Here is a 27323-nt window from a genome sequence, read left to right as displayed (position 1 = left end):
TTTTTTTTTTTTGCTTAGTCAAAAAAGGGAATAATTTACATTTGAATGTGAGCTCCCAAGAGAAAAAGGAAGGTGTGTTTTCCAGCTCTAGTGCTCTTCTTGTTGACTGTCCCCTCAGAATTTTGAAAAACCCATACAAGCCTTAGGAAAGTCTCTCCCAGCCTGCAGTACACTTTTTGGTAGACGAAAGACTACTAGTGCAGTACACAAGGAGGAACATTTACTCTGTCCCCTTCCTTTTTAGGTATGTAATTAATTTCACTACCTAAATTATGACCCATGTCTGAGAAGAAGGCACCCTAATGTGAATGACGAGAGATGATGGAGTTTCTGAAAAGCAGGGAAGGTAAATGTAAAATCAATGGTAGCATTTCTTGCAAAAGTGAAAGCTGAAAAGCCAGACAGGCTTACAGAAGAAATAAAGAATTGTATTTAGAACTTCAGTCTGTTAAATTGCACAACAGTTGCTGTTGATAAGACATTTAAAGAGAAGTTCACAATCAGGGTCAGTGCAGCGAAAGGAGAAGCTGCTGCAGTCCATTGCTGTGCCCGGGTTGCAGCAGAGCACAGGTTAATGCTGCCGGACTCTGTGGGATGATCCCTGTCATTACACTGTCACTACACTGCCTGCTTCCCTGCCAGACTGCACTTGGGCTCGTGCATGTCAGTATTTGACTGCTTGAATTGCTCCTTTCACAGAGAGGTTAATACAGAGCCATGCTGCTAGATTGCAAGAAACTTATAAATAAAGGAAGTGGCTTTTGATGACTGCCTCTCTTGAGTTCATGTATGTAAGCTTTGGTCAGACAAATCTATTACCTAAATGTTATTTAAAAGAGAATGGTCCAGTGTTTACTTTCTTACTATGTAAGAGCAAGAGTTAGGAGAGACTCATGTTACTATTTTGTTGTATGTTGGAAAATGCCATTTTAAGTCTTTCTATTGCGTCATAACAAGGGTACATAGAATTCTTCTTAGGCTGTGCTGACAGATGTTTGGTGACACACCAGATTCAGGGCCAGGAAATGTGTTAATATTTGTGCAGCTAGGGTAACTTCATTAATGAGTTTTTTGGCTTGTTGAGGAAAATATCATTAACATCTACCCAACTCTAATACTGTAACTTCATCAGGTCTGAACTTGAACGCATGCACCCCATGAGTCAGTGAAACAGCTGTATCCAACTGGGACAAGCATAAATACGTTTTCTGTGAATCACATTCTGAAAAACACCCAGGAAGATTATTTTCTCCATCTTTATTTGCAAAACAAAAAGCACCTGGCACCCTAATTTCCTTACATTGTCAAAGGCTATTGTTGAAATGATCATCGGAAGCATAAGAGGGGAGATGAGCACCCTAATTCTTAAACAATCTTCATCAATGCTTATGTTTCTAATGCTGACAATATCTGAAAACAGATAAAAATGGATATCACCAGGCCCAGGGAAGCACCTAGCAATTAGAAGCAAAAAATTAGTTGGAAAGTATGAATGTAACTTGAAGCTGCAGTATCCAGTACTATTCTAGAAACAGGAATATTACATCTGGCTTTGAAGACTGTAAACACTGTACATCAGTTACTTACTTTTAGTGTGCCCTGAAACACAGGGGAAGATGTTGGAAATAGGGCTTTACATTTGTGAGTCTCAAATTGGTTTGATCTTCTACACTGTGCAATGCACCAGTCTTAGGAGAGGCCACTCTTTGTGAAGCAGTTTGCTATTGAGAAAGAATCAGAAAGTAAAAGATGATGATGACTTAAATCTCACTAGCTGGATCATCAGAGCCACAAAAGTCACAACCTTTCCACTGCAAAATGGTTGTGCAGCTAAACACAGAACTAGCTAGTCTGTCCCTTGTGTATTTATTGTGTGTGGGAGGGAAGATTATCAGTTCTTATTTGGCTGTTTACGGAGCTTTTGCTGGAGTCTTCCATGGCCACATGTCCTCTGAAATTTGTCCTTGTTCGTACTGTGTGTCTTTTTGTGTCCATGTTTTAAAAAGTTGGGTTGAAATAGTACATTTACCTCTGCTGTTGGAACATCAGAGTAACATTTGCCTTAATGCCTGATGAGATAGGGGTGTATGTTGGGGGATCAGACTGAAATACTTCTTTATTAGTATAGAATATGCATTTTCTTTTTGATTTTTTTTCCCTGTAGTCCAAGTATATTTTGTAGCTGTTGGTAATAACAGTATTTTTCAGTTGCACATTTTCTCCTTTTCCATCCTCTTCTGGAATACTCTCTGTCCAAGCCACTGGTTTTTAGCCCAGTCATTAACTAAAATGCCAGTGAAACAAAAAGATGCCTCTCACTTCCGTTACCACAAAAAAAGATACTGAAACAGCTGTGTTTGCCATCAGTCACACTGAGTGCATTCACAGAGCTGTGTGTAACTCAAGATTGACCTGGTGGTTCTCCCCTCTGCCCTGCTCTTGTGAGACCCAGCCTGGAGTATCACACAGTTTTGGTGTGTCCAACGTAAGAAGGATATGGAGCTGTTGGAGCAAGTCCAGAGGAGGCCATGGAGTTGCCAAGAGGACTGGAGCACCTCCCCTGTGGCTGAGAAAGTCTGGGCTGTTCAGCTGGGAGAAGACAAGATTGTGTGGAGACCCCACTGCCCCTTCTGCTACCTGAAGGGGCCTTCAAGGGAGCCAGAGAGGACCTCATCGTGAGGAATCATAGTGACAGGATAAGGGGGAATGGATGCAAACTGAAAGAGGGAAAATTTAGGTTAGATAATAGGAAGAAATTCTTTACTGTGAGGGTGGTGTGGCCCTGGCACAGTTTGCCCAGAGAGGCTGTGGATGCTCCACACCTGGAAGTGTTCAAGGCCAGGCTGGCTGGGGCCCTGAGCAACCTGTTCTGGTGGAAGGTGTCCCAGGGCAGGGGGATGGAACGAAATGAGCTTTGAGGTCCAGTCCAACCACTTAACATTCTATGATTCTGTGGTTCTGTGACTTGACAGCCTTTGCAGCCCAGGCTGTGGCCAGAGCACAGCACAGCCAGGCCAGGCTGGGTGCAGCCTGTGGGAGAGGCAGTGCTGCAGCGAGAGAGCCTCAGGTACTCACGGGCAGGTTCTGGATAGAATTTAATGAGACAAAGGAACAGGGGGGTCAGAGGAGGTACTTCCCCAATTCAGTGTAGTCTCAATGGACAGTTTTCAGTTGTGGAATCTTGCCTAGGCCTTTAACATTTTCTACCTTTGGGGCATGCAAACAGCTCTTGCCCTTTCACCAAATATTTGCTTGCCCTCATGTTACAAATTAGGAGACAGTTTCTCCCCTGGCTCTTAGATAATTGGCTTCCACTGCAGTACTTACTGCAGCAATAGATGTTTGACACTTAGAAATTGATAGGGTTTTTTTTCTGATTGACTTCAAGTGCATATATGTTCTGAGATAGTAAGCAGAAGCAATGAATATAAAGGACAACAATAATATTTTTCTTGAAACCAAAAATAAATGTTACCTTTGCTATTAGCTAAGTAAACTATTGTGTTAACTATTTTTTAAGCAGCAGTAAGAGAAACCGTTTCCTAGCACCACTTGAGATTTTGCTATTTCAAATAGAATGTATATATTTAAACTTGTATCAGGAACAACTGATTTCCCTGTTTGTTAGGACATAGGTACCAGTATTTACCCCGTATGGGCATAGTACAGGGAGCTCTCAAACTCTTAGGCTTTGAGCTTCTATTGCATTGCCAGAGCACAGAAGTACTTCTGAAAAGTGGTTAGGTTTGGTTGGTCTTTCTCTGAATTTTCACTGCGGTTTGTGATGTACCAAAATGTGCAAGAGGAAAGTATGTGGAAATATGCCTGTGAGAAGGAAAGAAAAATGAGACCTCATGGACTTTTTTTCTGCCATGAGTAACTTGCATTAATACTGCTGGAATTTTTTTTTTAAATAAAAACACCAACATGATGTAAAAACTGAATAATTTCCTTCAGTTTCTTTTCCTTCAATCTTTCTAACCCAAATTAAGTTGTAATTAGCCACCAGATTCTTCTAGCTTTTACTGCATTTCATCACAGTCTTCTCAGCTGTAGAAATGTTCTCTCATTATTGTGTGTGTTAGGTATAAATCTGGAAGATCAAAACTTGTAGAGAGTCTGACAGTATGCACTCATCTGTTTATTGTGCTGCATCTTCCTGGCAATGTGGTATTTCTTAGACTTTGTGTAATCTCTTTTTGAAATCCCAGCCTTGTTCTGTCCTGTACTGGAACAAATTAAGGACAGTTAAATACTGACTAAGTAGCCTTCTGAAAACTGACTAACTGAACACCCACATACTTACTCAGGTCAACTCATTTTTTTTTTTTTTACTGTGTAAAACCACTTTTCCAGTTACAAATCCTGAATGCTCACTGGGGTTTCCAAAGTGTTTGGATCTGCCTGCATGCTTGAGAAATTCTAGAGACAGTTGCTACTTACTCATACTGGGTTGTTTTGGAAGATTTCAGAACTTCCTGACAAGAGTCAGGCCTGAGCACTTACACTAAAGCCAGAATTGTGTCTCCATTTGAAGTTGGCAAGGGCTCTGGTGCAGAGGAACCAGACTTCCTTTGGTGTTGCTTTTAAACTAAAAACAACCTGCTTTGCAGATTCCAGTTTTCTTCACAAACTAGAACACAACCCTTTTCCTCTCTAACGTCATCTTTCTTACTAAATGACTTTCCTAGCACAGTGTTTGGAGCAGACAGAAAAAGAAGTTGTGTTTTCTTCTAATCATGTTATTCTGTAGTAAATTGGATCCCTGACAAGCTTTTTAACACCAGAAGAAGGATAATAAACAATGTTGTTCATATACTTTCACTATTAAGCCTTTGGAATGTTTTGGGCTTGGGCTAATTAAAGCCTTTCCTAGTGAAGATAATAATTTGGTGCCTTATTAACATTAAACTGCATAGAATGAAATTTCTAGCTACAGGTACTTCTTTAGATTTTGAGTTACACTTAAAAATTCTAGTGGTGTGTGTAAATGCTGAGTAAGTTGATTCTGTTCAGTTTGGAGAGTCAAATGCAGAGAAGATTAGGGCATTTCCTCCTCTAAGAATAGTCACTTCCAGAGGCATAAACCCTCTCTCTGTTCCCCATACACACTTTTGCTCTTACTCCCATAAGCATTAGTGACTACTTAAAAGCTATTTTTCAATATTAAAAAAATATAATTGCCAGTTGTTTCTTAGATTTGGGTTAAATTAGGAAGAGACGAATGTCTCTTCTGTTCTAGAATGTGTGCTTTGATTTCAGACTCTGTTCTGTGGCCCTGGCTACAGGCCAGGAGTAGAGTGTTGTATATCTGTCTAAAACTTTCAATTAAGGATATAAAAGATTATACTCAGATAACATCTCTTCCATCTGTGGCAGCCCATAAAGTACAGTGTCAGTCAGGAGTAAGCTTGGACTATAGAATTTTTGTAAACCCCCAGCATATAACAGCTGTAAGGAAAACATTACCTCATGAGTGAGGTTTCCAGTATGAACACTGGAACATGTCACTGCAAATGTTAAATGAACTCCAGACCATTTCAAAATTGATAGAAACTGCTTCACTTGAGGAAAATCCTTTGGAGATGCTGAAAACCAGCTATCTAGGAGAGAAACAACATTATTTTTGTTTGGTTTGGTTTTTTCTTGTAGTCATCCCTGATGCACACTGCTCTTTCTGGGAACATGCATTTCCTGCATCAAGAACTGGAAGCTCTGCTGTTTCTAAAATAGCTAGATAAGCATCTAAACAGTCTAGTTCTATTCAACACTCAAGAGAAATAATGAGCTTTGTAAACCAATAGAAAATAATATATATTCTAAATATTCTGGTGTTAAATAACAGTTTTATCTTGTTACTGTGAAATTTTTCATGAGTGCTAAATTTTATTTGTAGGGAATGAGGAAATTTATGGAAAACATAACTGTTAACACTTAGTAATATGTAGTTGTTTTACCTTGAAGTGTCCTTGATGGTGCATTGATGTGAACATTGCATCTTATGCTTTCTCTTAAAGTCTAATTAAGTAGGAGGTTGAAGGCATAAGGTTTAATTTGAATAGCTAAGTTTGGCTTCTGACTGAATACAACTGGTGTGGAGGTACTTTTGCATGTTGAGTATGTCAGTCTGTTATATGCAGTATATTTAAGATATGATAAATATTTATTTAGCACAAGTTTGGGTTGATCCTGCAATGGATCAAAATCTTATACAGCCACATGCAAGTGCCAGTAACACTAAAAACATTCTAGCACCTCTTCTTTATATTTCAAGAGAAAATCCTTGTAGGAGAATTTTGCAAGGGACATCTAACTTGGTTTCAGTCTGTAAAAACTGATTAAAATCTTAGACTTATGGGGAAGGGTATTAAAATATAACTAGGTTAAATGTCAGTTAAAGTTTTCTGCAGTAGACTTCTTGGAGCCTTATCTCTGCAGTTACACAGAGCCATCTTCTGTTGCACTGGTCATGGGATCAGTGAGACCTCACTGCCTCTATAAACATGCTTTTGTTCTGGAAACTCGTCTCTTACCTCAATACCCCATATCCACTTCATGTCCTGGGGTAGTGTGTGCCATGGGTAGTCCTGAGTTTGTGTTTCTACTGATACTCATCTATCAAGAGTGACAGAGGGCTTCTTGTTTCTGCCTTGACTTAGAAGAATGGACTACATGCAATGTGAAAGTCTTCCTTGTCTTTTTGGGGTTTTTTGGTAATTAAAATACATTAAGCTTCTGTTCATAATTTTATTCAGAACATGTTTAAATAGAGAAGGGAAGGAGTAGTGTCACATAAAAATTAAGCTCCTTTTTGGTGGCTTCATGTCTTGTCTGTCCAGTGTAGTTTGGAAGCTTAATCTTTTCCAGTAATGTAATTGCTCTCCCTTGTATGGGTTGTGTTGCACCTCTGTCTGAATTCATAGCCTGTGCTTTTTAGGAGCAGTAGGGAGGAAGTTCTAAAGATTGCTCCTTTCTGCCAGGCAAAAAACATCCCAAACTCCAATATGTTCTTTTTTCTGTTTCACTATAGATCTCATCAACACTGAAAAAACCTCAGTCGTCACTGTCAGATCCCTTGTAAGTACCTCTGTGTGTGTGTGTGTGTGTGTGTCAGGTTTTGCATGAGCATGTTCAAAGGAAAAAGCCAAGGTTGTCTTTTTGGGACTCACTAAGTTTTTCTGACTGATGTCTTCTAAGAATTGCAACTGATTTTTTTTAGGATAGAAATGTGATTCTCTTTTAAATTACTACAAATACGTACAAATTAGCTAAGTGTTCTGTTTTTATAAACACTTTTTAAAGTATTTCAAATTAACCTGAAATTCCAAAATGAAAGAAAGGCAACCTTCCTCTCCTCCCTTTGTAAATTAGCCAGTTCTTGATTATTAGACTTGTAGTGTTTCACAGTAGGACCACTTCTGAACAAGCTCCTACTCAGCCCACAGAAAAGCTGTAGTACTGTCTCATTATGTTAAATAGTTCGCTGCAGTCCAACAACTCTGCTTTTTATCCAAGTCACTGTGCCTGGTCATATGCTCATTGTTGGAAGGTGAGGAGCAGCCAGAGGGTTTATTTTATAAACCCTGGGGTTTATTTTAACCTGTAGCATTTTATGTAACCATGGGTGTGCCCTGATGTTTCTTTACAGTGTCTTAGAGCCATGGCTGGCTTATGTTTGAAATACAAGCTCAACTGCTGTGTTTGGAGCACTGAATTAACTGGAATGAAAGTATCATACAAGATTTGTATTATAAACCAATAATCTTTGATTTTAGAGAACTGGAGCTTTGGGAAGTAAACTGATCTCTTTTCTGCTGAGGTTGATGATGGTGAGGTTCACCAGAGCAGACTAAACATGTACATTTTGAAAAGAATGTAGCATTCATTTTTTTTATATAAAGAAATATGCAGAATACTTTCATCCATACAAGTCTGAGTTTAGTTTAGTTTATTATACTATCATTCAATAGTAATTTTATTGTGTAGTTGTAATTACAGAAATTAATGTGGTGGTCATGTTGTTTTAAATATCTGCAGATCTCTCAGTCTTACATACATTAAAGCTGTTGATACTGGCTACAACACAACTGCATATGTTGGAACTCATTAAAAAACCCACCAACCTGTTATGCTGTTAGTAGCAGTTGTCTTGTTTAACCTGAAATGTTAATTGTAGCCTCCTTCATCACCTGAGGGTGGTAAATATATTAATAAAGGTGTATTTTGAGGTGTGCCCACGTTCTTTTAATTCTTGATGAAGCCCTTAGGATTTCCCTATTCTCATCCATTCTGTTTATCAGACTGTGTCCATGACAGCCTGGGCTCTGATGAGTGTCAGCGTCACTGGCTCCCCTGCCTGTCTGAGGTTCTGCTCTTGGTTAATGCACCTCTGCCTTTTATTTTTCCCACTGTGGCAGCATGGGTGATGTGTTAAGCTGTGTTTGCACAGCAGCCAGGTAAAGATAACCACCCACGTCTCTCACATGTGAGTGCAGACTGGTCCCAGGCCAGTGGGCTGGCCATAAGTGGGGTTCGCTATGATGGTTTTGTTTTTCTCCCACTCACCATGAGTCCTTATTCAGGCCCAGTTCTCCTTAATGAGAAAAGATCTCTGACATTCTGACAAAATCTTGCCAAATTGTGCTTTATTTTAAATTGACTTAAATTAGTCCAATTTTATTCAGTTTTCCATACTTGGAGTTTGAAATGCATGTATTGAAGTAGTTTTTGAAATGGGAAAAGCAGATCTGCATAATCCCTTTCCAAGAGTCTGACATTTGTAGTTGAAAAGTAGAAGATTAAAAGTGCAGTTACTGGGGCAAAGTTAATAAAGCAGTTTTGGAATATCATATAGTTTTAGATTACAGCATGTAGACTTTGAGTCTATATACTATTTTTCAGTATATCAAGATACATTTTTAATCTGAATAGAAGTTGATAGAATATTCTGAAAAGCAGTAAAGCAATCTGCTGTACCTTTTCTCTGTAGGACAAATATTTAGTGGGAAAACAAGCGTTGACCTTTCCCATAATTACACAATTGTGTCATTACTCAAGTAGCTTAAACACAATATTATGTTGTGAAGGACAGACTTCATCTCAACAGCCCTGGACTATCCAAACAGAGATAGCGGGGAAAAGTCTGTGAAAAGTAAATATTTGTGGATGCAAGAAACAAGTATGGAAAAGATTCATCCTCTTTCATCCCCGGAGCAGTTCACTGCTCTATTGTGCAGTGATGCTTTTGAAGTGAGCTCTTAGAAAGACTAAAACTAATGCACTGACTGTAATATTACTAATCTAATTATTTTTTCTTTTTTTTTTTTCCTGCTCTCTGCTTGGCACTGGTCTTCGCCCGCAGGTGTCCACTGTTGGCTCTCAAAGGTTATTAAAATTTTGCAGCTGCTCTGAATCAGCACTACCTAAGCTTCACCTACTGTTGCTTCTCCCTATACCACTCTGTGCTGCTGCTTTGCTCTTGCTGCTTCAGAACTCCATGAGAGAGGTTCTTTTTTAAATACCCACAATGAAACTTAGGCTAGAAGTGTGTGCCATTCTCTTGCTGCCTGTGTACTTGTTGATCTGGTTGTACAGTGTGCTGGTATTTATTCCCTGGTATTTTCTTACCAACGCCAAGAAGAAAAAGGCTATGGCAAAGCGGTTAAAAGCTAAACCCATCTCGGACAAGCCTGGGAGCCCCTACCGCTCTGTCACTCACCTGGACTCTCTAGCAAACATAAACATCCCTGGAGCTGACACACTGGACAAGCTCTTTGACCATGCTTTAGCAAAGTTTGGGAAGAAGGATTGTCTTGGAACTAGGGAAATACTGAGTGAAGAAAATGAAATGCAACCAAATGGAAAAGTATTCAAAAAGGTAAAACTTACAATTTTTTATTTAACTCTTAATACTTGGTTTTGAGCTGCTTTGTATTTTGCCTCAACAACGCACATCCCTTTAGAGCTCTTCCTCAGTAATCATCTAATAAACCATTCATTTTATGGTAGTTCAGGAGCAACAGAATATACAGGATGCTCTATTTATTCTACTTCAAAAAAATGAAAGCAATTTTTTAATGAATGGCAGTGTGCATGCTTATGCTGTTATGCACCAACTCACATCAGCTGGTAGAGCTGTACCAGAAGCTTCTTGTCATGAAAATTCATTGTTTTCCCTCTCCAGTTAATTTTAGGAACTTACAGATGGTTATCCTATGAAGAAGTAAATGAGAAAATTACTCGCTTGGGGAATGGACTGACTGCCCTGGGACTAACCCCGAAAAGTACTGTTGTCATATTCTGTGAGACCCGAGCTGAATGGATGATTGTAGCTCTAACCTGCTTTAAGTACAACTTCCCTCGTGAGTGCTCAACTTTGTTACTTCTAGTGTATTTTGGAACCATTTCTCAGCACAGATATGGCTGTTAAGTATTTTGACTCTGCCAGTCTTGTCATTGGAGGTGTAAGAATTTCATAAACTTTCTCTGCTGATTGTCTGATTCTTAGAAGTTTTCAATCTGTTCTAGGCATTGTGGAGATCCCTAAAATTAACTTGCTCATATTTATGAAACTGTTTTTTAAGATTTTATAGTAGTAATGTTCTAGATGTCAAAATGACAGAATAGTACACTTACTATTCAGGTCATTTTAAATACTCTGAAGATGTCAGTAGTTGCATTTCTCTCCCCAAAATGTGGGATGTTTTTATAGTATTTTCTGACTGTATCCTGACTTATACATCCAAAAGATGAAATGGCTATCCCAGCCATCTGTTGGACTGAGGTTTTGGGAAACAACAAACCTGTAATAGAATGTAAGCTCCGTTACAAATCACATAAAATCAGTATAATGGGAATGTTAGACACAGGTTATGAGAAGAATGGTAAACAAAATCATGAGATAGTCTGTTTTGGTGACATTTGTAAGCTGCTCAAGTTCATTACAATTATGTATGGTTTTTCTTTCTTTAAATTCAAGCTGTCAGAAATCTCTAATGGGATTTCATGCAGACTCCTTGGTGAGCTGCAGAGGTTACCGAGCACTCCAGTGCCCATTTTGCACACAACACATTGTGACCCACAGCCCATTTTTTTGCTGTCTTGTGTTTCTGCTTGCACTGGGCTGTTTCTTTTTCTCCCAGCACCAGCAGGAGCTGCCTGTACGAGGGGCAGCTCATCCAGCAGAGTGTGCAGAGTGTTCAGGGGCAGTAGTGGAAGAGATGATCTTGCTACTGAAGTAGGAGAGGATAGTTAATTTGGTCTGAATCCCTATACTTTGAAAGGCAATAAGAAATAGTTGTATAACATTACTCTTTTTGCCTCTTCTGCATGAACCCTCTTTCACAGCACTATTAAAATTCCTTCAATGGTCTTTGGAGGTTCCAGTTTGAGATAGCGAATGATACTAAAGGAAGGGGTTTTTTCAGTAGAGAGATGATGGGGAGAGGTGAACTCCATTGTGCCTGGGAGGCACTTAATGGCATTCCCGTAGCCATTCTGGGTTAAAAATAATCTAGCAGCATGAAAAACAGTCTGATTCCTTAGCCTGATTCTCTGCCTTGCCCCCCCCATCACTAATTTCCTGGGAGCAAGGAAAATAGCTGACAGTGTGGAAAGAGCTGCCTGTAGCCGTGCCCAGCTGTAAGCTGCTGCCCTGCAATGAGTGTCACCTCTCCACCCGAGTTGTAGTTGCAGAGAGCTCAGGGGCAGAACACCTGCTCTCAGTTGCTTACTCTGGGATTGCTTTGTGCATTATTGTTGGGTTTTGGTGCATCTCTTTGTTCTGATAGTTTCTTTCCTGCTATAGAACAGAATAGATTATTTCAGGAGGACTTAGATGACCACCTAGGTTCCTTCCAACTGCCTGTCCACTTCAGGGCTGACTAAAGGTTACAGCCTGTTATTTAGAGCATTGTTCAAAGGCCTCCTAAACAGTGACAGTCTCGTGGCATCAACCACCTCTCTAGGAACCCTATTCCAGTGTTTGACCATGCTCTTAGTAAAGACATGCTTCCTGTCCAGCTGTCCTCCTTGTTCCAGAGGTCTCTTGTGCCATAAAATTTCTGATGTGGAAAAATTAAAAGCTGTTTTATTTCCAAATTGGAAATTTTCCAATTGAGTGCTTTCCAGTAAGCTAAAAAAAGAGCTTTTGCATTTAATATTACTTTAACCCTTCTTTTGTGTCCTCTCCCCTCCCTGTGACAGTTGTCACTCTGTACGCCACCCTGGGTGAAGAGGCAGTGACCTATGGTCTCAACGAGTGTGGAGCAGCATATCTGGTCACGAGTGTGGAACTCCTTGAGAGCAAACTTAAGGTAATTCAGTATCAGCTTCACCTGCTATAAGCAACCGTACAGTTCAGTCGGTACTCTGCTAAAAATTTCATTTCTGTTCTGTAGACTGCACTGCCACAAGTCTCCTGTCTGAAACATATAATTTATGTGGACAAGAAGACGGTTAATAAATCAGAATACCCTGAAAACATGGAGATTCATAGTATGCAGACAGTAGAAGAGCTGGGAGCCAAACCAGAAAACTGTAAGTGAATCACTTCACGGAGGAGTAATAAAGCAGTGTTAGCAGTGAAATCAGACCTGGGTTAAGAGGGATGTGTAGCAGAAAACCCCCCACCCATGCAGGTTGCCAACAAAGGGAGTGGCAGGTTGACAGTTCATCTTCTAGCTCCCTTTAAATAAACAAAGAAATTGTTTTATATCTTTTGTTCATGTGTCATGTATGTCAGGATAAAACCTTGTTTTTAACTTCCAAACCATAACCTAAACCATAACCAGAATAATTTAATACTCCATCTTTTTTAGGAAATGAAATAGAAGCTGGTGTAATGTTTCATTTTCTGCTACTCTTACCTTTAATTTATCTTATTGTCACTATTTTTTCTAAGAAGAGGAGAAAGCACTCAAAGCTTTTTTTTTTCTGCTTGGAAATGTTCATTATCTTAACCTAGTTGTAGATAAAAAGCACTTAAGGCTACAGGAATAACAGTTACATTCCTTGCTCCACTGGGCAACCAGAAGTGACTGTAAACATCTGCTTTAAGGAAGGAAAACCCAACCCTGATGATCGGTTCTCCTTACATCAGCAGTCTGTAATTAGTCACATCTCCTCTCTCTGGAATAAAGAAGGAGATAAACTGGTAAAGGAGCTTTGGGAAACACACATCTATCACAGCTGCTTATCTGATCAGCCTGAGGTGCTGACACAGACCAGCAGTGACCCTGATAGGTGTTTTTTCTTGGGCTTTGTCCCTAAAAAACCTGCTTACTTTGCAGACACTGTGGAAGCCATGAAAACGGATGATTTTCATCCTAAGAATAAAGAGGATTAAAACGAAAATCAGAAGTCAAGTGTTCTAAGCTTACGGCTTTTCTACTAAACCTGCGGCTTGCCTTAGGAAGGTTTATTTAAAAATAAAAAAAAAAAGAGGGGGGAGGAGTTAAAAAAAGGAATCTTACCTCTACAACCCTGGCTTTGAAAGACTGATGGACAGAAAAGCTGACTTGCAGCTTTTTGGGGTGTTGGTTTTTTGGTGTTTTTTACTCGATTTGCTGTTTATCATCATGTACTGGTACATCACCCCAAGACACATCAGTACTGTATTTCTCCCCTTTGCTGCCTTTGACAGTTTTATTTGGTCTTCAGAAGGCTCCTTCAGTCAGCTATAAACCACAATGACAAAAGTGTCACCCAGATTGTGTAGATGCTCAGATACTCATAATTCCTTTCAAAATTGGCCTTCTGTCTCTTCCTCTTAAAACTGTCTCCAGCACTGACCATGCAGCAGCTCACTGTGCTGGCCTTCCATGAAGCACCTGTTTCACACTGATTGCAGACATTTTCACCCTGATGAATTACAGAAGATAAGAATAAATAACAGTTTTTCTCCTGAATTTTGTAGCAAGCATTCTGCCAAGCAGGCCTGTTCCTACAGACTTGGCTTTAGTAATGTACACCAGTGGCTCTACTGGGAGACCCAAAGGAGTGATGATGATGCATAAAAACTTAATAGCTGGAATGACAGGACAGTGTGAGAGAATACCTGGACTGGGGTAAGAAACACTTTGTTGTCTCATGTACAGAGAGCTAAAACAACCTCCAAAAGTGTGCACATTTATAGAGTCTGCTGCTGGCATTGTGTTACAAGTTTCTTCATGTTATTGTGAGGCCACTACTCTTTAATTTATAAGAAATAATGTCTTGTGTGTGTGAACTTACCCTGTTTGAAAAATAGGCCCTTCTAGCTCTCTTCTCACATGCTGTTGCTTTTTTTTGTTATTATTAGCTCCAGGTCTGTGATGGATTTTTGCACTTTTGAGTGGTATCAGAGGATACTACTAGATAAGAGATTCCTCTTGGGAAATGTTTTTAGACATTTTCAGGCAGCTAGAATCAGTTTAGGAAGCACAGATGTCTGAGCCTAGCACTTAAATGACCTGGAGACATCACTCTTGGGTGCACATGCTGCAGAATCTGCTCAAGTACAATTCACTGAAGGAGCAGAAAAGTAATATATTGTGTTGACAACAGTAAAACCAACTGCAAATTCCCTCATGTTAATGTTTTGAGGAAATTTTTCATGTAAGTGTGTTTGTCCCTGCATTCACAAAGGATTCAGTAGCTGAAATAAGCCCTGTTGCCAGACTCCTCTTGTGAGAGGATATAAACCCAGTTTTGGCTGGGTGCTGAAAGCTGCTGTTCAGTGACAGCTCTGAGGTTCTTGCTGAGAAATCTCTGAGCAATTACTTCCTGAAACAAGCGTCAGTACTTCAGTGATCAGCTCTCTTTCTAGTAATGTATCCTAGAAGAAGATGACTGACAGGGCTTTGTAAATCACTGATCATTATTTCAAAGTGTAGTGATTTCATCCTTGATTTCATAACTGGAATGAAACCTCCCACAAAGAGATATAGCAGTATATAATATAGTATATATTGCTATAGAAATAGCAGTAAAGGACTAAGGAATCTGAATTTCCGAGAAAACAAGGCAAATCCTGTAATTCATACTGGTATCAGTAAGGTCAGATTTTCCCCATTTTGTTTATATACTGTGGTTGAAATCACCCCTGTCTTGTGTGTAGGAGAGTAAGCTCACTTGTGATCCGGGTCAATCAAAAAGTAATAACTAAGTACGGTATTTTCAGTCCACCTGTGACTCATGGTTAATTAATTATTTTTTCCCAGACCCAAGGACACTTACATTGGTTATTTACCTCTGGCCCATGTGTTAGAACTGACAGCAGAAGTTTCCTGCATCACTTACGGCTGCAGGATCGGTTACTCCTCTCCTCTCACTCTCTCAGATCAGGTGAGGGCTGGCAGAGCAAGGTGGGGAGCAAACTTCAGCTTTTGCAGCCTATGCTCTCATTGCTCAGCTTCCTCCTTCAGTAAAGAAATGCTGATTATATGGCACACTTCAGAAATGTAAATTTTTTTCAGAAAATGATGCAAATTAACATTACTGGTGAATAGCAGTAGTGGGTTGTGCCATATGAATTGTATTAAAACCTTTGCTTTTATGATACTTAGGAAATCTAAAAGCAATCCTAATAAATGCCTATAGCGTTATCCCCTGGGTAATAGGGTAAGAACAGTTCTTAATAGATCAGCTGAACTGTTTAAAGTGGTTTTAAGTTTTGATCTCACTTCATCAGTTCTTTATCCAGTTATTGCAGATCTTCTATTTAGTCCTTTGCCTTTTTCCATGTAACAATTCAGATAAATAAGAGTAAATTAAGCCATAATAGATATGTCTGCATGTTTTGCTGGTAGAGAGATTTGCATCAAGCAAAACAAGTTCCCAGAGGAAGATGAAGGAGAAAACAAGTACTAGAGGGAGGAAGTAAGAGAAAGATAAACAAAGTGAACTTGTAAAAGATTGAGTATTTTGGTTGAAATAGTTGCTAATCATTACCCTTTCCATAACAATGGGGGGAAAATGACACAGGAACAGGGGAAGATACTTGAAAAAGTTACATGCTAATATATCTCCTTCTTTTGTTAGTCCTTTAGTTTTCAAGAGCTGTTTGGTTTTCAGCTTCATAACTTGATGTTTTTTCTGTATTACAGTCAAGTAAAATTAAGAAGGGAAGCAAAGGAGACTGTACTGTACTTAAGCCTACACTGATGGCAGCTGTGCCTGTAAGTATGCAGAAGCAGATATGTCCAGCAAAAAAATGTTTTGTCTTTTTCATGTTAGAAAAATGTATTTATTAACAGATTTTTCTCTTCACATGTAAGTAACTGTCACTAATAGGAAAAGAGCAAATACAGACAGTCCAGCTATTGATTAAACTGAGTACTGATGCTGCAGATGAGCACAAGAGTCTGCCTGTACCAAAGCCAAGATCCTTTTTGATCCAAACCTATAAATGCTTCAGTAGTTACAAGTGGTGTTTTACTGGGCTACTGACACAGCAATAGGGACACAGTCACAGTCTGGAAACTCCTTTGTGCACAGGGACAAAGCAGGGTGGCTTTGGCCAAGAGGGACACGTTAAGGATATGGGCATTTGGCTCAGTCACAGACTTAGCAAGTCAAGGTAACACTGAGGCTGAGTCTCTCTTGCTGTTCTCAGGGTTAGCAGGTCACTCCTCTTGCTTCTGCAGCTTACAGTGCTCTGTGAGTGACCAGGCTCCTGCACTCCACAAGGCTGTGGTGCTATCCACACACTCCACAAATGTTTGTGTCTTTCTGATGCCAAGGCCCTCCCCACATGTGCTGCCTTCACAGGTGCTGCTTTAGGATCCTGTCACATCTGTGGCTCATAGAACTGTTAGCACCAGGTGGTGCCACATGGTGGTAGGGAGTGAGTAGGAAGATTTAATCTAATTTAGGAACAGTAAGTTTTGGTTGGATTTGGTTGTTCTGCACAATCTTAGAATAGCTAAGAATTCTAAAATCAGTTTAGTCACTTGCATTCTTTTTTTTATAAAATCATAAGCACATATAGAGGCTTGGTCATCTTCTTAATAATTAACAGTCTGATAATTAATATGTCTGAGAGCTCTAACCTTTTGGAAAATACCCATTTAAATTTATTTCATAGAGAGAAAGCACATAAATACTTCAAAGCATTGTGCTCCAAAACAAACTTGAAGGAGCCAGTCTCTAAACTTCTGTTAAATACTTCACCAGTCTGAACAGTATTTTGGGTTCTGTGTATTTGGGTGACCATAAGCTTATTATTTTAATGGAAATTAATCTCTGGTCTGTGACAGAATTGTGGCTTTTTGTCAGATAATTAGGGCTACTGCAGCCATGTTGCTTTGAAAGTTGAAGAACTCTTGGAAAAGGAAATGGTGAAATGAATTCTCTCGGTTCATTCCCTTCCACGTACCAGTCGCTGTGGATAAGTGCAGCATCAGCACTCCCAAGCATGACACATCTTGAGGGGCATATACCAACCTTGAGCAAAGAGATTGAGTTAAACTTGAATTTAAAATTTTCTAAATCAGTTTGTCACCTGTTTAAGTACAGGTTCAGGTGCAAATAGCTCCAAGCTATGATGGTCTATAAATTGGCTCATTGATCACACAGTAAAAGCACAGCACTGAAGCACTGCCTAACCCCACAGTGCAAAGATTCACACTCTTATTATCCATTTTAAAGGGAGAATAAAGGGCAGGGGGGTGGTACTTAGAACATGGAATTTAATTTACACGTGCTGATCTATCCCATGTGGTAATTTTCCTTTTTTTAACACTTTGTAGGAAATAATGGACAGAATTTATAAAAATGTCATGAGTAAAGTTCAAGAGATGAACTATATTCAGAGAACTCTGTTCAAGATAGGCTATGACTACAAATTGGAACAGATCAAGAGAGGATATGATGCACCTCTGTGTAACATGTAAGTAGAGTTCATGGGCCAAGTGTGCCTTGGGATCTGTTAGGACAGTGGAAAAGAACGATCCTCTGAGCTATCAGTTCTCATCTGACATGCAAATAACACCTAATGAGTAACTGAAGTAGTCCAAGCTCTTACTGGAAACGGGTAAGATATTTCATGGTAATGACTAATCTTCCAAACAGCTGACTGGTCCATTTTCATTGCATTGCTTTTTTTAAGTGATAAAATTGGAATGTTTGTTAAGCTACAGGAAGTCTGCCTCTTCAAATGTTACACAAGAGGCAACAGGTTTGGATTAGCCCTGCTGTGTACTAAAATCTGTGAATAAGTTAATTTTTAAGGTGTTCCAGATAGGAAGGAAGGAAGGTTTGTGTCTTTATATAAGAATGAGCTAAGTGAATAATTTTTAATGCTTTTTGCCTTCTTTCAAGACTGCTGTTTAAAAAAGTAAAGGCCCTGCTGGGAGGGAATGTCCGTATGATGCTTTCTGGAGGAGCACCACTCTCACCTCAAACACAAAGATTCATGAACATCTGTTTTTGCTGTCCTGTTGGTCAAGGCTATGGACTGACAGAAACGTGTGGAGCTGGAACCATTACAGAAGGTAGTTAAAACACTGGTGGAAATAAGCTGGGATATAGATATGTATGGAGGCTTGGTGATATTTAATTTTTTTTTAAAAACAAGTCCAAATAACTGTAGTTCCACAGTAAAGTAACTTGAGATAAGATACACCCTATTCATACTTCAAATAACAAAATATCTTCCTTTTCTTTCTTGTTCTCTCCCTAAGTTGCTGATTACAGCACTGGCAGAGTTGGAGCTCCTCTTATTTGTTGTGAAATAAAACTGAGAGACTGGCAAGAAGGTGAGAGTAGTAATTGTTTTGACTTCAGAGTAATTAATTTAGCTCCTGCCTAGCTGGTATCTTTGCCTATCTGCTTAGCTAGGTGTAGCATATGAAGTAATTGTTCTTTATGAGTAGTCATCAGTTAGTGTGCTTTAACTTCAAGCTGAAGTTTCAAAGTATTTTCTTGTCAGAAGGATACTTAGACTTAAAAATAATTGCTTGGGACTATGTTGTTTTCAGGGGGATATACTAATAAAGACAAGCCTAATCCTAGAGGAGAAATTATAATTGGCGGACCCAACGTCTCCATGGGATATTTTAAAAATGAAGAGAAGACAACAGAAGAATTTTCCACTGATGAGAATGGTCAGAGATGGTTCTGTACAGGAGATATTGGGGAATTTCATCCAGATGGGTGTCTGCAGATCATAGGTAGGCCTCAGTTTTTGATACCTTAATATATTAGAAGACACTGACTAACCATAATTATAAACGTGTTACTAAAACTGTTGGCTTTGCCTGGGCTAATCTGCTTAAGGTTACCTGCTTACAGAATCAGTGTAAAACACACTTCCAAAAGTCCTCATAGCTCTAGTAAAATTTTGGAAGTGATGCCATTTCCTGTGACATTATCATCATCTAAATTTAGCACATGGACTTTAAAGAATAAATACAAGATTAACTTTTGTATTAATTACAAAGCTTTAAAATCAGAGTCCTTTCCTACAAGCTGGTTGACAGAAAGTACAGTGCTGTAACACTCTTTTACAGAAGTCTTTATAAATTGGGGAGCTATTAGCTGCCTTAGAACTTGTCTATTAAGAATCTGGTGTAGCACAAAATACATACATGGTATGTATGCAAATCAGTCTGTGGAAATGCTAAGGTTTAAATGAAACAAGGTTTTCCTTTTTTCCCTTCTCCTGCCTTGTAGATCGTAAGAAGGACTTGGTAAAGCTACAAGCAGGAGAATATGTATCTCTGGGGAAAGTAGAGGCAGCACTGAAGAACTGCCCATTAATTGACAATATCTGTGCTTACGCCAAAAGGTAAGAGTGGTATTAATTTAGAAACTCTGTTTAGAGTAAACATGAAGTACAGGCTCTGATCCAGCTATAGTTTTCCAGGGTTTCCTTCTAATAACCCCCTCCACCAGGGCACAAGTTACAAACAGCATGTCTGAAGTAGCACAGGTTCCCAGATTCCCTAAAAGCTGAAGAAATGGGCTGTTTTTCTGTTGGCATTCCTCCTATCCAGATACACTTCTGTTCCATCCCATCCTTTCTCTAAATGGGTATCATTACATTAGATGTGTTTTGGCTTTCTGTCAGAATACCAGTGAAAAGTTAATCTGGACACTTTGCACTTGATCCAAAGCTTTCCAATGAGTTTTGGAAATAGTTCCAATCTTTCCTCTCTCTCCCTCTGTGAGGGGGAACTGCAGAGAACTGGCTAAACCCCAGGTCTAGCTGGGGAGCTGAATTGAGATGTGCATGAGTGAAATAACAGCAAAGCCAGATTCTTGTCAGACCTGATGTTGTAAACCAGCTTCGAATAGCTTCTCGATAAGCCATCAGATGTGTGAAGACTTAATGCATAGAAGGATTCTGTATGGTGGAATAACTCCAGTTCAGAAAGGCCTGGGCATTTGTGGGTCCAACAGCAGGTAATTTACACCCTGAAATGAAAGTCTAGACTGGACCCTTTTTCCTTCCTTCTCTTGCCACCCTGTGTAGTGACCAGTCCTACGTGATCAGTTTTGTGGTCCCTAACCAGAAGAAGCTGACAGCATTGGCTGAGCAGAAAGGCATCAGTGGAAGCTGGGTGGACATTTGTAACAATCCTACAATAGAAGCAGAAATACTGCAAGAGATTAAAGAAGTGGCAAACAAGAGTAAGTACCACAGCACATCCTGCTGGCCATGGGGGTTTATCCAGCAAAAACTCAGTTCTCCTCACTAACTGCTCCTCCTTCTTCCAGTTTTTCTGTATCTGCCAGACTTAATACTTGGATCAAGGCAAAGACCACATGAAATTGAATTTACATAATATTGGTTGTATTAATTACTATACTGCTTGTATTTTTTTAAAAATATCTGAAGGTTTTTTTCAACTAAATTCTAGAGACAAGTTGCTTGTCTAATATGGTTAAAATAAGGTCCAAAAGAGCTGTCAGTTTGGAAGAAAAGTTGCAAGACATTTGCTGGTAAGGAAACTGGTTAAGCAAGAGATTTCAAAGCATTTTTTCCCCATACAGCTTTTTTCACTACAGCTTTGAATAACCATGGTCCTTGTGGTTGTTGAGGCTTAAAAGCCTGCTACTCTGTGCTGTGGTGCTGAATGATCAAAAGTATCATCAATCCTTTATGGGACAAAAAAATGAACAAACTCACAGGGGAAGAAAAGTCTCTAAAGCAGTTGCACCTCATACAAGGAAGCTGTAAAAGCTGGACTTAAGCACACACTAAGCACTTTCTCTTGAACTACAGAGAGGAGAATCTGCCTTTGGAAAATGAGAAAACAAGAATGAAAGGCACTATTAAGTCTTGTCTTGAAAAAAGTAAATCAATCCATAGGTTTCAGGCTTGCATTTAAACACTTTAATCCCTGGGGTTTTTTATCATGAATTGGGCAAATTACTATCCATATAGCTTTGTGTACTTAAAACCTTTGCTTATACGTTCTTTCTGTCTTTTAGATAGTAATCTACTATTGAGATACAACTAATTAATGTGACATTTTTTCAAAACTATTTTAAAGAGGTAGTTCTCATTGTTAGCAGAGCATGATGCACCTTCATCATGAGCAGGCACGCATCTGAGAGGCAGCAGCACATCCTGATAGAGGTGAAGTCAGAGAGGCAGAGAGGAGCTGCTGGGTCCCACTTCTGCTGCCCCCCCGAGGCTGTGCTGGAATTCAGCTACAAGTCCATGTCTGTGGATCCCATTCCCAGCCATCGTGCAGGAGCTGGTAGCAAACTCCATCCAGTACTGGGCACATGCAGCAGCTCCCTGTGCTGTTCCTGCTGCTCCTGCCCTTCCCCCTGAAGCATTTCCATGTCTCCTCCCTTGCTCACCCCTCCTGGGCAAGAGAGAGAAGCAGCCTTGGTTGCAATGAGGCTGTGTATGTGCCAAGCCACTGCTTCCAGCTGAAGGGAAAATAAGTGGCTAATGTAACAAAAATACAGAGAAATCCCTTTGTTTTGAACTCTAAACAGAATTTTAGGAAGGAAAGATACAGGAAAGAAACATTCAACCTGGGAAAGTGTACAAGTACTTCATTATAATTTCAATATGAAGCATGTCCAGTTAGTCTGAGTTAACCTAATTATTACTCCATTCCTGTAACAAAGATAAAACTGTAGATTTCAGTGCAACTGTAGATTTTCAGTGTAGATTGTGGCAGTAGTTTCAGAGCTTCAGGCTACTCAGTCATTTGTTTCAAGCTTTAGATTTTGCATTGTCACATCCAATACAAGCTGTAAGCACAGAGTGTTATTAGAGTATTTGCACACTAACCAGCACTCAGTGTTGGGACAGGATGAAATTTGCCTGTGGCCCTTCTGTAAGGTTATTTCATTAAGTAGGACACCATATTATACAAGCTACAGGGTGCTGACCAGATTTTTAGGGAGCATGAATGAGTGTTTCATTTGGCTTTGTAATGACAGTCATGCTGTTCTTTGTTCTTGTCCCTGCAGTGAAATTAGAAAGGTTTGAAATACCCATCAAGGTCCGGTTAAGCCCTGAACCGTGGACCCCTGAGACTGGGCTGGTAACAGACGCTTTTAAGCTGAAAAGGAAAGAACTGAAAAACCATTACCTCAACGACATTGAAAGAATGTATGGAGGCAAATAAACAGCTCTGCTGACCAGGCAGCTGTGCAGGTGGTTCCTTCTCATGCCTCAGCTTTGGATGTCTGTGTATGCTGTAGATATCACACATTCAAAAAACACACCAAATGGATGACTGTTTCTGTAATCTCTATCAAGTGGAACAGAATATCTTAGAGTCCAAATTTTTAATTTTTAGCAGATTAGACACTGATGGTCTTCATAGAGTTTTGTGTGATCATCTCCAGTTTTGAGACAGTCATCATTATGTGAAGCAGTATGACCAGGTAATTTTATTATTGTTTCTCTAGCATATTCAGACTGCTCACAACTTCTCTTTAACTTATGCTGAAGTCTGGCCTATATTTCAAAGAGGAAAAAATAATGTAATTGTGATGATTCTTCTACATAATGAGACATTTAGCAAGGAGGGAAAAGGAGTATCTAATGTCTACCCTTCTCCATTTAAAAACAAGACAGCAGTAGTCAAGAACTTGCTAGAGATCATTAATAATGCACTGCTTGAGAATGGATGGATTCTTCTGCACATCAATATCTTGAATATTTACAGTGCCTACAGAAGAATAGAAAGTACACTTACTGAAATAAAGGTGAACTGAAAAGCTTTCTAAAAACAAGTTATAAGAAATTTCACTCAAGAGCATTGAATTAACTATTTCAACTTCCAACTCACCAAATAGGTTTTTAATTGCCACTGTATTTTAATCCAAGCAAAGCTTTCCACTGGACACAGTGTAAAAGAAAATAAAGACTTGCACTGCTCTGGGGACGCTGATTAGAAATCAGTGCCCGAATGCAGAACTTGCATCTAGACTGGCAAACAACTGTGAAACTATTGTGCAGTGGTCTCTAAACAGATTTGAAACTCAGAGCAGTTTTGGTGGGTTTTTTTGAGAGGTGGTGGTGTTTTTAAGGCACTGATTCTCTAGACCTTCACATACACGTGAGTACTGGCACAGTACCTGGATGTAATGTAGAGGATCAGGTTTTAAATGTCTGCATTCCTTTGTGGAAGGTATTTCCGTTCACCTTATAACTGTGGTGAGCATGACAAGGCAACCAGAAACCAACAGGAGTTTCCCTGTCTAGTCTTGGTTTACTTACAGAAAAGTAGTCTGTGGCCAGGGAATCTTTGTTTCCTGAAAACTTATAAAAAGGGACAAATCACTCTTTACAGAAATTCATTATAAAAATGTTCTCTTATTAACTGGAAGTCATAGATGTGAAGAAGGAGGAAGATACAATTTAATGATAGTTCATCATTTTGTGTGCTGAATCCTGTACTGTCTTCTTTTGAATTGTAACTGAGCTCCTGCATCCCTGCCAGCTCTTCACACTTGAACCATAAGTGCTGTAAAAAGTGGAGGCTCTTGATACTGTTCTACTTTGCACTTTCTTAATCATTTTATATATGTTGCTTACATTTTGTACAGCTGTGGCCCTCAACTGCTCTATATTGCAAATTCATCTGAAAGTATTTATAGATTTCTATTCATAATATTTGTGTTGTGTATATGATGGTTAAAAAAATATTTGGTATTGTCACTGTACAGAAAGTAAAAGATTTTGTACATTGCCTCTCTTGAACACACGAGCTTGCAATTTCAGGACAAGTTTTTCCTTTTCTGCATGTATATGTATTTTTATTTTCCAGTTAAAGTAGACTTTGGCAAAAATAAATCATGGCTCTACACTCTTCAAGTAAACCATCCCTTCTCCTGGGGACCAACTTCAAACTTCACCATGCATAATTTTCTCTGGCTAGTCCAGAACACTGCTAGCTCACCTTCCAAGAACCCTGAGGGGAAAGAGAGAAAGAAAATATGGTATATAAAGGTGATGGTATCTAGTTGTGCATGGAACTACAAGAGTCACTAAAAAGAAACAAGGAAATAGCTTTTCTAAACAAATTGGTTTGGGTTTTTTTAAAGATACCTACAGTTGTTTTTTGACAACAGGGACTACTTCCCATATCAGTAGCAACTTTTAAAATTCCTTAGTCCTGGAGCCATGTTACCAATTCTTCCATGTTTTAAAACTGGTCGCTATTAAATAGCTTTTAGTCAGCCTGTTAGCATCACAAAAGTGAAATAGGTGTAGGAAAGATACACTTAAGTCTGTCAGCAGTTTATAAGACTATTTTTTTTAAGCCATGAATGTATTTATATGAAATGTATTTTATCTTCTGTGTCTTGGTTGACTGAGGATCGCTATTTTCAAAATACATATACACACATCCACAATGTTAACATTTCAAAAGTAGAATACAACTTAAATGGTTCAACAAGTTTGTGTTTTGGAAGGTCTTTATATTGCACAAGCTGTCTCTCATTCCTGTTCTGTGCCTCACATTCTGTCTGAAACTGAGCCTACCTTACAAGGACTGCTCCAAAGCAGCAGCAATGAGTCTGTGCTACAGGTAATAAAAACCAACCCTCCAGTGGGCCTGGTCCGTCTTGTAAGGAATGAACTAAAGCTGGATGTACTGCAAAAGAATTTGCTACATCATCAGCTTTTCAAGCATTTTTGGAGAAGGGGAAGGATTACATCAGGCTGCCTTCAGCTGTGGGCATTGTTTGCAAATACCTTGCAGTTGGGTAAGAACTGTATCCTTTGTTTTAAAGAATTCTAAACCCTTTTTGTGACAGAGCTTGTGGAGGAGAAACAGAATGAGCAAGAATGTTTAATTCTTGCCACTACAAAGAAGGAATGACGATGCTGATGAAGGGATAGTAAATCACTTCAAAATCATTATGTGATAGGTACAGATGTTACAGACACTTTTATCTTGTGCTGGGCTGAAAGGCCATACAGTATGGGATTAAAGTGTGAGGGAGAAGGTTCATGTACTGCTGAGGGTTCTAGAATGCTCAAAGTAGATACAAGTTCTTCAAAAAGCAGGTTGAGAATTTTAAATCATCCTTGTTAAGACTGAGAAACAAGTTCAAAGAGAAACAAAATCCAGTTTGGGCATACCCTGGTGCAAGATTGTATTTAGGCCCCCTACCTCAAAAGACATGGTGTGTCTGAAGAAAGCCAGAGTGTAACTACCACAACAGTAGGAGGAGAAAGCTTCAGCTGTGAAGGAAGATCAGAGTTGTTGAGCTGGCCTGAGGAGGAATGGCACATGCCTTGAGATCATTAACCTTCAACTCCATGCACAGTTACCCTTAAAATGGCACAAAGAAAGGCCACAGGGAAGGAGGAAGAACAGGGTGTAAGTTTGCACAAAGTGACATGGATGATATGGTATTTTAAAAGAAACACAGGATTTTAAAGCAATTCCTTACTAAATACTGAAGTAGTTGCCCAAGATCTCTGCCACTGAAAGTCTTCGGAGCCTGAGAGTCAATGACAGTTCAACAAAGCCTTTGAGGAACAGCCTTGGCCCAGAGCTGTGGGTGGGGCAGGCAGGGACTGGTCCTGCACATAACACAACAGGAATGCTGCCAGTAACAGGCAGATGTCATTAAATGGCTTGAAAGGGGAAAAAAAGAGTCTAAACAGGGAGAGCAAGGAGTTACTCCCTTAGGAGCAGCTGAGGTGATGTTTGACTACCCCATGCAGTCGCAGTGCCCTCGACAACACTCAGAGCCCAACACTCAGGGCGCTGCCTGCCAGCTCCCCCAGCACAAGCTGCAATTCCCAGCACACTGGCAAGCTATAAAAGGAACAGAGCACCAGTTCAGAATGTGGGTCACTCATTTTCAGTAGCAAAAAAAAAAAAAAAAGACCAATCTCCCCCATCTCAGAACAATAGCTTCAAATAACTATGTTGTATTCTAACAATAAATTAGTGTTGGTCTGCAATAAATTCTCATTATGTATTTGGGTTTGGTGTTTTGGAGTTTTTGTTTGTACCTTGGCTTTTTTTCCTTTTGGTTATTTTTGTTTGTGGTGGTTTTGTTTTTTTTTTGGTTCTTAATTTCCTTTTTGAAGGCTAAAATTTATGCACTTGAAACTTAAACAAATCTGGTGCTTTTTTTGCCTAAGACAGTACAAAGGTGAGCTACAACATGCAATCAGCAAAACTTGCAGTCACTGGTTACGTGGAATTGCAAACAATACACAGAGTAAAACTGTGTGAACTTACCTGGATTAATAAAACACATTTCCAGCAAACTCAGTGCTGCTGCAAAGTAGATTAGTGATTGCTTTATAGTATGATAGGAGTACATCAGCCACAGAGGACCTGGGCTGACTACACTAAATATACATTTGTACTTAGCCCATCATTTTCACATAATTTAATTTGAATGAGTTCTAACAGAAATGGGGTGATGTTTGCACTATTGCTTTGCTGCTGGGTGCTGTAATAGGTTGAATCTTGCTACACCTTTATTGGGGAGAGACACATTTTGAAGAAAATGAAACCCATTCTGTATTGATAAAGTGTTCTAATGAAGCTGATTATCACAGGTAATTTACCCAAAATTGTCTTTGGTTGGAAGCATGTAGCCTTAACATTAGACCAGTACTAATTAATTTGAACAAACAGAGCTCTGGGCACAGTGTCTGATCCTCAGAGACTTCATGTACTCTTTTAAAGCACAAAAACCAAACAAAAAATGTAACCACAACCAAAAACATGGCACAAACTGTTGAGTTTTCCCCTTATTCTCCCATTTTGAAACCCCAGTAACCTGGTTAGTGATGAACACTACCAGAGATGCTACAGGTCACTATGTGTTTGCTACACCTGCTTATTTCTGGATTTACCCTTACATTTCTCCAAATATAGAAGTTTGCC

At 39.4% G+C, this 27323-nt stretch overlaps 1 protein-coding gene across 5 annotated transcripts; it reads left to right on the top strand.

Moving 5' to 3' along the window:
* The first annotated feature begins 259 nt into the window (after positions 1-259).
* Positions 260-26699, top strand: ACSL4 (acyl-CoA synthetase long-chain family member 4). 5 transcript variants are annotated; one of them, XM_017743119.1, is made up of 16 exons: positions 260-346; positions 7031-7077; positions 9641-9877; positions 10184-10361; positions 12205-12314; positions 12399-12537; positions 13916-14066; positions 15201-15324; positions 16086-16157; positions 17730-17869; positions 18301-18473; positions 18663-18737; positions 18960-19151; positions 19654-19768; positions 20456-20613; positions 22420-26699. In XM_017743119.1, exons 1-16 carry the CDS (start codon positions 319-321, stop codon positions 22575-22577), a joined length of 2097 nt encoding a protein of 698 aa, XP_017598608.1. In that variant the 5' UTR covers positions 260-318; the 3' UTR covers positions 22578-26699. The 5 variants fall into 5 exon arrangements, with proteins under 5 accessions (XP_017598608.1, XP_017598607.1, XP_017598606.1 ...); XM_017743118.1 differs by having other exon boundaries at positions 9638-9877; XM_017743117.1 differs by having other exon boundaries at positions 329-346; positions 9362-9877.
* Positions 26700-27323: the final 624 nt, after the last annotated feature.

Source organism: Corvus brachyrhynchos, unplaced genomic scaffold, assembly GCF_000691975.1.
Source record: "Corvus brachyrhynchos isolate BGI_N302 unplaced genomic scaffold, ASM69197v1 scaffold398, whole genome shotgun sequence".
Lineage (NCBI taxonomy): Eukaryota > Metazoa > Chordata > Aves > Passeriformes > Corvidae > Corvus > Corvus brachyrhynchos.
The sequence above is the reverse complement of the archived record's forward strand: the minus strand, read 5'-3'. Positions and strand labels throughout refer to the sequence as shown.